We start from the raw sequence: 14299 nt of genomic DNA, 5'->3' as shown, positions 1-14299 counted from the left end.
TAGGAACTCTTAAGCGTCGTAATGATCTTAAACTATTTACGTCATCTGGTTCGTAGATGTCTAGAGATGAGCGTAGACTTTTATTTTTTAGAAAAAAGTTAGTTTTGCCTTATTTTTTAAGGAATTTGCAATGTATTTCTCATTTAGCTGAAATCATTGCTACTAAACAATCGATTGCTAATAGGACTTCCCGTAAATTCTCTGTTTTAACATTTTTGTGGAGCCTTGGTTGGGAAGTTATGTAGCTAAACAGAACAAGGCATAGTTAAAAAAAGTTTATTATATGATTAAATAGTCATTTATTGTGATAGACATCATTTATTTCAAATGAAATTGCCTACCTTTAGGCGTTTAAGGGGAAATTTCAAAATTTAATCTTGCATTTTAAGTATTAAATTCACTAGTTGTAAGATTTTAAACGCGTTACATATTCGGTTTTAGAAGAGCAAAATTAAGCGGAGAAGAAAATTTTCCTTTTCAACCGATGCTTATTTGTATACTGATCAATTTCGCCCCAAAGTGGCATTTCAATTTTTTTGATTTTTGGAGTTATTTAACTTAAAGTTTAAATTTGTTGAACAAAATTCTGTCACATGGTTCCATGGAGATCCACTGGGTACTGTTTTTACAGAAACTCTTTTGGCAATATTTGAATTACTACTGATGTTATCCGCAAAAGTTGTTTTAAAGTGATCAATTTGACCCCGGATTACGGTACTCATTTTACCTAACGGATCATCATCATCATTGTAGAGAACACCTACTTTGAAGGGTTGTTGTTCGGTATTCTTGTAACATGGCCTGCCCACCGTATCCTTCCGGCTTTGACCACCTTTTTGATGCTGGGTTCACCGTAGAGTGCAGCTAGCACGTGGTTCATCCTTTTCCGCTCATTTTGTTTCCTCCTAAACCATAGGGGAGAAATCTGATCAACAGACACCCGAACAGGAAGGTCCGGGTAGTGTGGAGTTAGGGCCGTCTTCTACAACAAAAGTAAAAGCCAGGACTACTCTTGACCCACTAAACAACATTCCTATGGTCGCCAAACCCTTCGTCTTTCCGGAACCACCAAGAAGACATTGCACAGTGGTCCACGAACCAGATTTACGAGGAAAGATGCATTCAACGCCTTTAAATGAGTTTTTAGGCAAATATGATCTTCTAAAAAGTTGTTCCTAAAAATAAGGCCCTCTTTTCAATATACATGAAAACAAGCAAACTTATTTGCAAGAATAACTGTAACATTCTTCGGAAAAGTTGTAGATCTATCAATTTTGAGCAAGTTTGCCGATGACATTTTTATGTAGCTTTAAAATTTACCGATCTAGAGGTATTTTTCTGAATAAGCTTAGGGTGGTTCAAGAAAAACCGATTTTCTGGCGTTAACTTTTTCAGTTTCGATTTTTCATCAAAGTCGCCCAAGAAACACTTGTAGAGCATTTGAAGACGCGTCGTTTCGTGCGCTGAGATGATCGCTATCTCTTTTGGTTCAAAAGTTATAGAGGCGAAAGTTTAGAGGCGATTTGTGTGAGAGCCCTCACCTCTACCCCTTCGCCAAAGAGCTCTTCCACCAAACTTTTATAACCGGCGCCCTTGCGCTCCTTATCGCGCTTCGGCTCCAGGATCATCTCGCCCATACGAGTACGTCTGATAATGCGCACGTCGGCTCCCAGTTCCAGGAGCTTTGCGTCGCTATACTTACTTACCTTACCAATCAGGCCTGGGTGGCCTCTGCTGTACATAGTAGCCGTCTCCATTCCACTCGGTCCATGGCTGTTTGTCTCCAGTTCCGCACTCTGCGTAGGGTCCGCAGATCGTCGTCCACTTGGTTGACCCACCTAGCTCGCTGCGCACCATGTCTTCTTGTGCCGGTCGGATGACTCTCGAGAACCATTTTAGTCGGGTTGCTATCCGACATCCTGATGACGTGACCCGTCCACCGTAGCCTCCCGATTTTCGCGGTATGGACGATGGTTGGCTCTCTCAGCAGCTGATGCAGCTCATGGCTAATTCGCCTTCTCCAAGTCCCGTCTTCGATCTGCACTCCGCCGTCATTGTGTCGTTTTCGGCGGTCATCAGTGAGCCCAAGTACACGGATTTTTCAACCGCCTCGATTTCATCACCGTCGATATAAATTTGGGATGGCGGGCGCGGTGATTCCTCCCAGGAGCCCTTTGTTATCATGTACTTTGTCTTCGACACCCTCTAAAGCAATATTGAACAGCAAGCACGAAAGACCATCACCTTGTCGTAACCCTCTGCGAGATTCGAAGGGACTCGAGAGTGTCCCTGATACTCGAACTACGCACATCACTCGATCCATCGTCGCCTTGATCAATCGTATCAGTACATATGCATAATCTGCCATAGCTGTTCTCAATTGTATCATACGCCGATTTGAAATCGATGAACAAGTGATGTGTGGGCACGTTGTATTCGCGGCATTTCTGTAACACCTGGCGGATGGCAAACATGTGGTCCGTTGTAGCGCGTTCACCCAACTCTCTTGCAATCGGTGATGACGGCGGCATAAAATTTGAGAGAGTATCTTGTAGGCAGCGGTCAGTAGTGTGATCGCGCGGTAGTTCCCGCAATCCAACTTGTCGCCCTTTTTGTAGATGGGACACACAATACCTCCCATCCATTCCTCCGGTAATACTTCCTCCTCCCAAATCTTGGTAATGACCCAGTGTAGTGCTCTCACCAGTGCTTCTCCACTGTATTTTCGAAGCTCGCTTGGTAGTTGATCTGCCCCAGCGGCTTTGTTGTTTTTCAACCGGCCAACCTCCTCCTCAATCTCTTGGAGGTCAGGGGCCGGAAGTCTTTCGTCCTACGCACATACTCCTAGTTATGTTACCACGCCACCCTCGGTACTTGCAACGTCGCCATTGAGGTGCTCATCGTAATGCTGCCGCCACCTCTCGACCACCTCACGCTCGCTCGTGAAAATATTCCCGTGATTATCTCGGCACATATCGGCTTGTGGCACAAAGCCTCTGCGCGAGCGGTTCAGCTTCTCGTAGAACTTTCGTGTGTCCTTAGCGCGGTACAGCTCTTCCATCGCTTCGCGATCTCGTTCTTTCTGCTGGCGCTTCTTCATCCGGAAGAGTGAGTTCTGCCCGTTCCGCGACTGTCTGTAACGTGCCTCATTCGCTCTCGTACGGTGTTGCAGCATTCTCGTCCATGCTGCTTTCTTCTCGTTTTGACGTAGGACTACGTCTCTCTTTTCTATACCGGGTGTCATTCTAAATTTTCAGAAATCAGCCGCGTTACGTTTAAAGTGGAGATTTTGAGCGTTAATAGCTCAGCCATTTCTTGTTGAATTTTCAAAATTTTGGCACCAATCGATTGCAAATCTTTACACCAATTATGTCCAATAAAAATATTTGCTGTTTTTCAATAACAAACTATTGAAAAATTGGGAAAAGTGAACCCATGTTTATTCCAGCCAATCACGATCGAGCACATTTTGGAGCACATTTTGGATGCTCCCGTCGAATATAAAAGCTACTGCTTCTTCGCATCTTCCCTCATTTGCCTTTGTCGTCTCGAGGTGAACGCATCGAACGAGAGCTGCCCACTTTCTTCGTTTGCGTTTTCGCTCATTATTCTTTGACGGCCGTGTTGGCTCGGCGTCGGTGGTTGTCGGCAAGGGTGCTGTTGCACATTCGCCTTCTAACCGTCTAACGCGGCAGACGAAGGAAAGAATACGTTTCATCGATTGCTCGGCGGTGGTGGCAGAGGCAGCAAAATCCACAGAAAGATCAGCGACATACGAATTTGCGAGTTGCGTCGCTGTCCTCGGGGCTCGGTCCTTTCGCCGATTGATTGGCGGTGGCGCATTGATGATAGCATCAGGAACATCCAGGGCAACAAGCGGCGGGCCAATTTTCGACGGCGTTCAGCATTCAGCACGGAGGAATCCAACACGCATTGCGTGGCATGATAAATTCATGTCATTTTTTGTCTAAAATCGTCCAATATTCAATCGGTTCTTTTCAGGACCATAGAAAATTATTCATCAAGAGTTGTGAATCAGATAATTATTTCATTCCATCATGGATCGGTAAAAGTGTGGTGCAACCGAAAAGTGAAAGATTGAATGCTTGGTGGCCCCGCAAGAATGATGATGCCGGCCACTAATGGTTCCATCCGGAATTTATCAACCCTATCCGAACCATTTTTCGTGAAACATCGATAAATTATAACGTTGTTCGAGTTAAAATGATCTTAACCTTACAATATTTTGATTACTTTATTCGTTAAATGGAAATTTTCTCATTTCTCGGTTGATTAACGGTTTCAAGCGTCTGGTGCATGCGGGGCGGGTCATGCAAATGAAATATACTGAAAAGCCAGCCGAATGGGAGGAGCTTCATCTGCTAATCTAGGGCATAAAAGCTGCTCCCTCTGATTTCTTTCGTCATTTTCGTTGGATCAGTCAAGCAGGGTGGATGTCACCTCCACACCTGAGCACTACCCATCGGCGACTCTCGGCTATCGTGCTGATAGCGTCATGAATCTTATCCACGGCAGAAAGCGGCCTACCAATTTCCGGTGGCATCCTGCAGGATTAGCACGGAGAAAACCAACACGCATTGCGTGGCAAGGCGGTTTCATGCCATTTTCTTCCTGAAATCGTTACTTTATCAAACGGTCCTTATCAGGATCACCAAAAAATGATTCTTCAAGAGTTGTAAATCAGATAATTTTACTCCATCAATCGAGAAAAGTGTGGTTCACCCGAAACATGAATGATTGAATTCCGGCCACTAATGGTTCCACCCAGAATTCAGCAACGCATTACCCTATCAGAACTATTTTCCGTAAAACATTGTTTAACTCTAACAATTTTCGAATTAAATTGATCTAAATCATCCAATATTTTGTTTACTTTAACGCTTAATGAAAATTTTTTTCCATTTCTGGGTTGATTAATCGTTTGAAGCGTCTGAAGCAGGCGGGGCGGGCCATGCAAAAGAAATATTCTGGAAAGCCAGCCGAATGGGAGGAGCTGCATCTGCTAATCTAGGGGTATAAAAGCTGTTCCCTCTGATTTCTTTCTGGATTCCGCCAGACTGAAAAAATGTCGAATGTCGGGTTAAAGTCGGGTCAATTTTTATCGAATGTTGGGCCACTGTTGGACCAACATCGATCAACTATTGGGTCTATGTTAGGTTTGGTGGCTAAAATCAAAATAGGTGAATGATAGGTTGATGTCGGGTTTGACGTCATCAACTATGGTAAAAGCTTTAAACCTACAACACCACAAATTTATGCTTCCTAGCTGGGGCTCAATTGAATGATGTGCCTTGACTGAGGCTGGAGCTGAAAATTAGTAAAAGCTCGAGATCAGTCTTACCCAACCAATCACAATCAAGCATAGTTCTGTGAGGCGACACGACGAAACTTATATAAGTGGTGCACACACTCATTTCGATCATTTCATCGGCACACACAGCAGCGGACGGACAGCACCGAGCGGCAGCAAGATCCCAAAAAAGATCCGCTTCAACGGATGAGCAAGCGGGTGGCACCGCCCTCTGTCCAATGAAGCCTCGATTCTTTTCGGATCCATCGGCAGTGGAGGCAGCAGCGGAAGCAACATCCAAAGAAAAATCCGCCTCGGCAAACGAAAATTCGATTGGCGTCACTTTTCGTTTGCCGGGGCCCCGATTCTTTCATGGATTGTCGGCGGCAGCAGCAGCGAGATCCCAAAAAAGATCCGCTTCAACGGATGAGCAAGCGGGTGGCACCGCCCTCTGTCCAATGAAGCCTCGATTCTTTTCGGATCAATCGGTGGTGGCGGCATGGGTGGCAATGAATTATACCAAAATGGTTCTTTTAAGGGCCCCAAAGCTTCCGAAAGAGTTATTTGGAGCATTATTCAATTATTTCTAAAAATTCAACTAATTCTAATTTTTTATAGTTTAGTTTATCGATAAAGTTTAATTTTTATACTAAATATACACCGCTGTATATTTGGTATTTGAAATTCCAAATTTACTGTCAATGTCATTCCAATCGAGTAGGATACCTGTCAAATGCGCTTTAAGGTTGAAGGATTCGTCATTGACATAATCGTCATCATTGAAAGTTCGAAAGCAGTTTTCTCATTCTAAACTGAAATTTCTGCAGTGAAAATAAGTTCACTTTACTCCAATCTTCAGCCGCAATACAGTGAATACATTTTCACTGCGGAAATTTCAACTTTGTACGAGAAAACTGCTTTCGAATTTTCAATGATGACGATTATTTCAATGACGAATCCTTCAACTTTAAAGGCATTGCTCGGCAGCATCATCGTCATGATACGGGAATCATCATTACCAGCAACAATCGCCAGATTTCGAGTCTTTAGCATATAGTGATTTTACTCTGGCCGTTATTTTTGCTGAATAGATACACGTTTACTTCATCTGTGAGCCTCAAATTCTTTATTATGCGTTAAAAATTAGTCCTACGTCAACATTGCGGTTATGTCTCAGACATTACACACTCCTAGTTTTTCAACTGTTCACATCCGCCGTCGTACCAGTCGTTTCTGTGATTCGGAGTCGCGAAGCCTAGTGCTGTAGCCGAGGTACTACCTATGGCGGATCGGATGTCCCTCCAGCCATCTCCAAGTGTAGCTGCGCCAAGCTGCTCTTCCGTTGGTAGGGCCACTGCTAGCTGCTGCGCGTAGTCTTGAACCACTTCTACATTACGCAGCTGCTCGATGTTGAGCCGCGGCGTTCGACTTCGACGCGTGGTGATAAATGTCGAAAGTTTTGAGCGCATGCATACAGCGACTAAGTAGTGATCCGAATCTATATTCGTACTGCGGCATGTGCGGACATTGGTTATATCCGAGAAGAATTTACCGTCGATTAGAAAGTGGTCGATTTGGTTTTCTGTTTGATGGTCGGGTGATCTCCAGGTGGCTTTGTGGATATCTTTGCGGGGGAAGAAGGTGCTTCGGACAACCATACCACGGGAGGCTGCAAAGTTTACGCATCGCTGGCCGTTATCATTCGATATATCGGTCTGTACATTTCCTCCCTTCCTACCTGCGCGTTCATGTCGCCGACAACGATTTTCACGTCACGTGACGAGAAACCATCGTATATTTCGTCTAACTGCGCGTAGAACGCTTCTTTCTCGTCATCGGGTCTCCCTTCATGTGGACAGTGGACGTTGATGATGCTGTAGTTGAAGAAACGGCCCGTAACTCTCAACATGCGCACTATCCTCACCAGTTGCTTTGTTGATTCTGGGCTCCCCTCAGAGTTGGATTTGATTTATTCACGTCATCTGCTTCAATGACGTAGTCGATTCCTCCGTTACCTCGACCCTCCCGTATCTATCTTCGCCACGTCGTTTAGGTGCTTATGCAAGTGCTGTTTCCATATTTCAATCAGTTCACGTCCTTCCGTCAATGTTTCCATTTTCACTCAGCTTCTAACAGACTGCGTTTCTTCTGTCGGAAGAAGCAGATCTACTGCTTCGGATTAGATTTATATCGTTCCACGTTCTGCCGGATTCCATGTTGTAGTATTACTGCGCTGCGTTGTTCTTCTGTCAATCCGCTTTCGTCGAACCATGACTCCATGACTCCGTTCCACGTACCCAATAGTATTCTCGGCTGCATACCGTATCCTTGACGGTACCTTAAGTGCGCTGCACTTTCTTATCGTCGGTTCCTTGCCTACCTGAGCGTTTAGATCTCCTATGATAATCTCGACGTCGTGGCTTGAGCAACGATCGTACTCGCGTTGCTAGTCATATTCAGTATTAGTGTATAACTCTGTGTCTGACTTTCCGTTGTAAATATTTTAGAAAAACACTTCGAGTTCAGTTCCGCAGCATGTGCATTTATTAACGCTTGAAACCTGACTGACTATCGCTTCGCTCAGCGGAAGTTGGAATCACCTACACTGCCCATAACTGCATATTTGTAACATTTGCAGTTTTTGATAAAATTGAGTTGATACCGGGGCTCATCTCCAAATCATCAGTACTTTCATCTATCCAAATGAACTTAACAAGTTTGTGCCACAAAATGTGAAAAAAAAATACCAAGTCGTTTTGTCTCATTAACAAATATTAACGAATGTAACCGCATAACAGTCACACTGGGAATACATACTGGCCTCATAACGTAGAATCAATCATATTTTGCTCTAATATTTTTTTTGAACTATTCGCCCAGCATACAAGAAGAGTTGTAGAATATTTCATTGCGAAGTAATTAACTTTGAATTTTTGGCAATTTTTTGAAATTTAGATCCTTTTCCATACTAGTGCAAGTTGCAAACTTTGAGCTCAATTTTCTCCAATGCCTACTTTTGTCGAATGTGACTGTTATGCAGTTATGGGCAGTACACTGCCGTGAATCGCAAGTCAGTCCCATCTGCATTTTGGGCAAAAATGAGTTAATGGCCGTTTTCGATCTTTCTTTGGATGATCTTTCGGCTGCATGAATAAAAATATATAGTTTGTTCAGTAAAATTGAAAAACAACACCAAGTCAGATTGTCCCATAAGGAAATGTAATCGCAAGTCAGTCCCATTACGAACTAGTGTACCCTCCAGTACAAAACCTAACATTGTTTTAGCCAGTTTTATATTTTTCACTGTTACGTTTTCATGTTTGAAGCAATGTGTGAAAGTTGCATGATGATCGCAGAAGTTTTCAGTTCATGGCGATTTTTTAGAGTTTCACATAGAAATCGAATTTGAAAACTTCAGAGGCCATTTTCTCAATGCCTACTTTTTACATATGGGACTGACTTGCGATTCACGGCAGTACACCTCATCTGCAAGAAATTTAGATTTACTTTATAATAAACAAGACAGTTTGACACATGGTTTGGCGTTTCTCTTTGCTATAAACGGTATCGGTATAAGCTAATTGCTATAATATTTTTACGACCGGTTGGGGAACAGATGCTGAGAATCTTTCTCTACTTCCCTGTCAGCCATCGACCTCCTACGAGGGTTGGTTATCCGATCATCCCGTCCGGTATCACGACGAGGTTAGGGTTACCATATTGTTCACACATGAAAAGAGTACATTTAAGAATTCTGATAAAAGAGTACAAAAGAGTACAGTAATCGAGTAAGTATTGATTTCTTTCTATTTTTTTTCGATTAAATACTGTTTGACACTCTTGAAGTTTTTAATATTTAAATTCTGTAAACCATACTTGACACATAAAGGTAGGTAAATTTTCTAACGAAGTGAAAAACTTGTTGTATTAAGTTGTGTCTACTAGCGTGGTTCAAAAAATCGTTTTTGCTCCACACCGCTCATTCGATTCCTAACCAGATTATATGCCTTCTCACAAAATTTGAGCTCATTTGGTTGAAAATTGAGACTGCACAAGCCCGTCAAAGTTTGTATGGGAATTACTATGGGAAAACGATGTTTTTCATTCAATCAACCGTAGAATTTCCCCAAGTGCCCTAGTGGGTTAGTCGACCCTTGGTAATCCTAGGCTACTCTATCATCTACAACTTTGCCGAAGACCACATTCAATTCGGACGCCTCATTAATTAGTTATCGATTTGTATCCAACTGGACAAACTTTAGCTATGATCCTCCAGCTTCCCAGCAGGCAACATTGCTGCATATGGCGCAAAAGATAGCACACTGAAATCATGGCTACTATGTTCCACTGCAGAATGCAGTGATGCCTACCGAAAGTTTAACTATCATGAGTAAAGATTTCGATTCTGGATAAAAATCGGTAACTAATTAATGAGGCGTCCGATTTGAATGCGGTCTTCGGCAAAGTTGTAGATGATAGAGTAGCCTAGGATTACCAAGGGTCGACTAACCCACTAGGGCACTTGGGGAAATTCTACGGTTGATTGAATGAAAAACATCGTTTTCCCATAGTAATTCCCATACAAACTTTGACGGGCTTGTGCAGTCTCAATTTTCAACCAAATGAGCTCAAATTTTGTGAGAAGGCATATAATCTGGTTAGAAATCGAATGAGCGGTGTGGAACAAAAACGATTTTTTGAACCACGCTAGTGTCTACTTAATACATTACAGGATAGTTATTACAGCAGTTTCTAATCTCACATTTTTTTCAGTATTCATGTCAACTATTGACCAATATAAATATTTGTGTGTTAGTGATTTGTTTCAAATTCCTTTTGTTAAGAATTAGCGAGAACTATCAATTTTTTCGTTCTTCCGTAGATGGATTTCGTGCAATTAGTTCCGTAAGAATTTTTTTTTTTAATTTTTTTGTGAAACGGACCTAGTGTGAAGGTTAAAACATGTGACACTTAGGCCGAAGACCTAGGATCGAATCCCAATCCCGACAAACTCGCAAAATGTGAGTTCTTTCTTCGGAAGGGTTTAAATCTCGTTAATGCTTATTTTAAACTTCTTCCAAGAACTCAATGGAAAATGTAACTCACTGCTTCGTTCAAGACAGTTTAAAAAATTGAGCCTGCTTTCAAAAGCTAACATATTACAGAAACGAAATACACTAAATCCTTTTTTACGCGATGGATGCGTCCGCGCAAAAAAAGTTCGCGTAACTTCGTGAAATCACGTAAAAAAAATCAAAGGGAAATCTTTTTTTACGCGATTTGCCCTCCGCAAATAACCAAAATCGCGTAAAAAAAAGTCGCGTAACTTAGAGAAAATCGCGTAAAAAAATCGTGCAAAATAAAATCGCGTATAAAAAAGTCGTGTAAAAAAAGGATTTAGTGTACTTTCGTTATTATTTACCCTTCCGATTATTGCACGTCAAAGTGAAGCCATTTTTACAAAACAAATTAATTAACGACAGTTTTAATCATAATCTGAATGAATTAATGTGATTTCGATGGAAGAAAAGGAAAATAAAGATAGCCTTTCTTCTGCAGATAAGACCTATCGTTCAGTGATTCTAATTTGTAGGATACTGTTTTTTACTACTTGTAAGGTTATTTTGATTGATATGTATATTTCATCCGAAAAATGTAATTTTTCAAAAAAGAGTACAATTGGGCCCATTTTACCAAAAAGAATAGTACGTCCAATTTTTAGCTGAAAAAGAGTACATGTACTCTAAAAAGAGTACGTCTGGTAACCCTAGACGAGGTAGAGATAGAAGTTGCTGCGAAGAGGCTAAGCATTACTCAATCGGGTCTATATTACGCGTTATTCAGTCTTACCATGCCAATAAGCTCTCATCTTTTCCCAAATATTCCAGAATCATCGGCGAATCCAGCGGCAACCGCCAGCGGGCTGCCATTCCCGTGCAGAGTTCCGCCAATCCGGCCGGAGGAGATGAACTCCCTCCTCCGGACTACTCAACCATTCTGACGAGCATCGCGCTACAACCTGGCAACACTGTTTCCCTTCCGCCGACCGGACTCGAAATGGGTCCTCGGGTCCTGTACAATAGCGAAACCCTTAGCGGACGTCGTCGACACCGATCGCTGACGAATGCCAACGGCCCACATCAACAGCAGAATCTCACAGCCAACGATGTCCTGCAGATTCTTCGTCCGGTGACCAGCCAATCTAATCCGGCTGACGATCCTTCACCACCAACCCCGCTGAACCGGACGCCTTCGTTCGCAGTGGCCGCGGCGGCATCGTCCTCCGCCATAGGGTACGGCAACGTTGACCTGGTGGTTCGGAACTCCCTCAACCGAAGACACTCAGCCGGCGGTTCGGTGGAGAACCTGGTTCTCGGAGCTGCCCCCATTGGCGACTCCAGCATTATAACTCTGGCCGTTGATGATGACGACGACTGCGATTACGGCCGGAATGCCAACAATGAACGACACCGGATTGGTAATGATTCTGTGATATAAGATAAACTTGAGGAAGATTCCCCGAAAAACGCCTTATGCGAGATTCTTAGTTTTGTCGTGGTTTTGAACCAGCATGTTTCGGTCTTCATTATCGCGATAAAACTCTACGTGCTACTCTGCCGTGTGCAGCATAGTTGTCCCATGTTAATAGGGATTCCCATAGAACATGGGACAACTATGCTGCACACGGCAGTACTGCTACTAGAGTGCGCTCCAGAATTTGTATTGTACTACCTACTGCTAGGAGACCAGAATACGCTTCAGGTATTATAACGTTAGAAGAACTTGATCTAGTTGGCGTTGTTGCGCGGTCAAACACGTGGACGCGCGCAATTTCTCCTAAACAAAAACACACACACACACACACATCACCTTATTTTTAACGTTTGACTACTCAGTTTAACTTATTTGCAGGCACTAGGGAATGAAACAAAAAGTCTTCGCTTCCACTTCACACGCGAATTTGTAGATTTAGAGAATAGTCGTGAAACAAAAAACATTATTAGATGCATATACCTAGATATTTAAGTTTAGTGTTAAGTTTTCTTTACGCGCAGCGGAAACCGTTGGGATGAGATTTATTAACGATGAAATGATGATTGATTATAGAAACGTAAGCGATGTAATTTAAACTTGACCCCGTCCGGTAGGATACCGATTTTGTAATAATGAGCACAAACACACAAATAACTGATAGAAAGTGTACAAGTTGGTTCAATTGTTAATTTGAGAGAAGTCCATGTTTTCCGAGTGGCGGTAATACATATCAACGTTTACTGGCTTTCAGTCGTCCTGTGCATTCAGGGTGGTGCAAAGGGTCAACGTGACCACCATTGATACCAGATCAAATTTCCATCGACTTCTTTGTTGAGCCCGTTTCTGAAGTAGGTACGATGTCATGCTGAGTTCCAGTCTCAAACTTGTTTGCAGATTTCTTTTCCACCTCTTCATAGAGCGTACATAGTTTGACCGATCCATCTTTAATTTTGCTTTTGAATTTCTGTCATTTGGTATTTGGTGACAACGACGATGGAGCTCCACGTTGGAGATCCAATTGTGGAGCCACTATGCACGAATTATATAGGTACCGCACCGCAGGCATCTATTGATGAAGACCTGTACTGCCCCAACTCGCATAACAGTCCCATTTGTAAAAAGTAGGAATTGAGAAAAAGGCATTTGAAGTTTGAAAACTTGTTTCTATATAAAACTTTGAAAAATCGCCAAAGTTTGACAAATATTTCGATCATCTCGAAATTTTCACACATTGCTTTGCACATGAATATATAACTGTAAAAAAATAATACAATCACTACAAAGTTGTTCAGTTTTGTATTACGTGACACAAAAATCCATGATGGGACTGTTAAGCGGGTACTTTTGATATGGGACGCTCATGACTTGGTATTTTTTTCACACATTGACATAAAAATTCGTAATTTTTATTATTGTTTTTGTAAGTACATCGAAAATGATGACTATTCATAACGTTAACTCAAAAGTGATGAAAAGTCAAATGGGACTGTTATGCGAGTGGGGGCAGTGTAGTCGTTGAGTGTTCTCCACTGATACACACCAAGTTTCACTGGCGTAGTAAAAAGTCCGGATTTTGGTGCTTACTCGACGCTGATTGTTTTTCTGTTATTCTGTTATAATATTCTGTTATTCTGTTATAATCAACGCACCCCCGGGCCGTGGCCAATCTGCGTTGTTTCGCTGGGCGATACGTCTACCAGTAGACTTGTATCTGCCCTATGCTAAACCGATTAGCATATCAAGTCCTTTCCACTGATGAGTAGGCTCTAATGTCCCGCCCCTCCCTATAACCCATAGGGGGAAATAAGGAGTTTCCAGTTTCAAGTATTGTATTGATTATGACACCAACTCTTTCTATTCCTTGGGAAAAAAATCACTAGACTTGGATTGTCAGACTACTATTAATAATGAACATAATTAAGATACAAGTTACATACACAATTGTAAAAGCAGTGTTAGATACTTTAAAGTGAATTGAAAAATGTGAATAAGATAAATTGTAAACTATTTCGCGGCGACACGAATGCTTCAATAGTGTCATAAATAAAGGCGCAAACAAACAAATAATTGATATTGAAGTATGCATATTGCATTATCTATTAGCAAAGTAGTAGAAAGAGTTGGGTGCCTGATTATAAAATTGTTGTACTTATCTTGTGTATTTCCCGTTTGTGTTGGCCATTGGGACACTTCTTGCTTCGTTTCTTCTTGGTCGTTTCTGGAATGGAAAGAGAATAATTGGCCGCACAACTAGTATAATGTTGCAATGATTGAATAATAGAGTATAATTGTTAATCTATATGAATACTGCTACTAGTTCAGGTTTCTCACCCTCCACGATTCTCTAGATACTGTTATAGCGTGTTTGTTGTAAATTTGTTGATAAGTGAAGCTTCCTGTTCCGTCGGAGGAACAGCATTAGGACCGGTAGCTCGATGGGAAGGAGGGGAACAC

At 42.2% G+C, this 14299-nt stretch overlaps 1 protein-coding gene across 1 annotated transcript in view; it reads left to right on the top strand.

The window, feature by feature from the left end:
* LOC109403726 (sodium-dependent transporter bedraggled) overlaps window positions 1-12518 on the top strand; it is a 358384-nt gene extending 345866 nt beyond the window's left edge. The window contains exons 8-9 of the mRNA XM_062856205.1: window positions 11200-11917; window positions 12003-12518. Coding sequence (XP_062712189.1) covers window positions 11200-11809 — 610 coding nt within the window. The 3' untranslated portion in view covers window positions 11810-11917; window positions 12003-12518. The remainder of the gene's footprint in view (window positions 1-11199; window positions 11918-12002) is intronic.
* Window positions 12519-14299: the final 1781 nt, after the last annotated feature.

Source organism: Aedes albopictus, chromosome 3 (assembly GCF_035046485.1).
Source record: "Aedes albopictus strain Foshan chromosome 3, AalbF5, whole genome shotgun sequence".
Lineage (NCBI taxonomy): Eukaryota > Metazoa > Arthropoda > Insecta > Diptera > Culicidae > Aedes > Aedes albopictus.
Note: the sequence above shows the minus strand (reverse complement) of the source record. Positions and strands in the feature narration are given on the sequence as shown.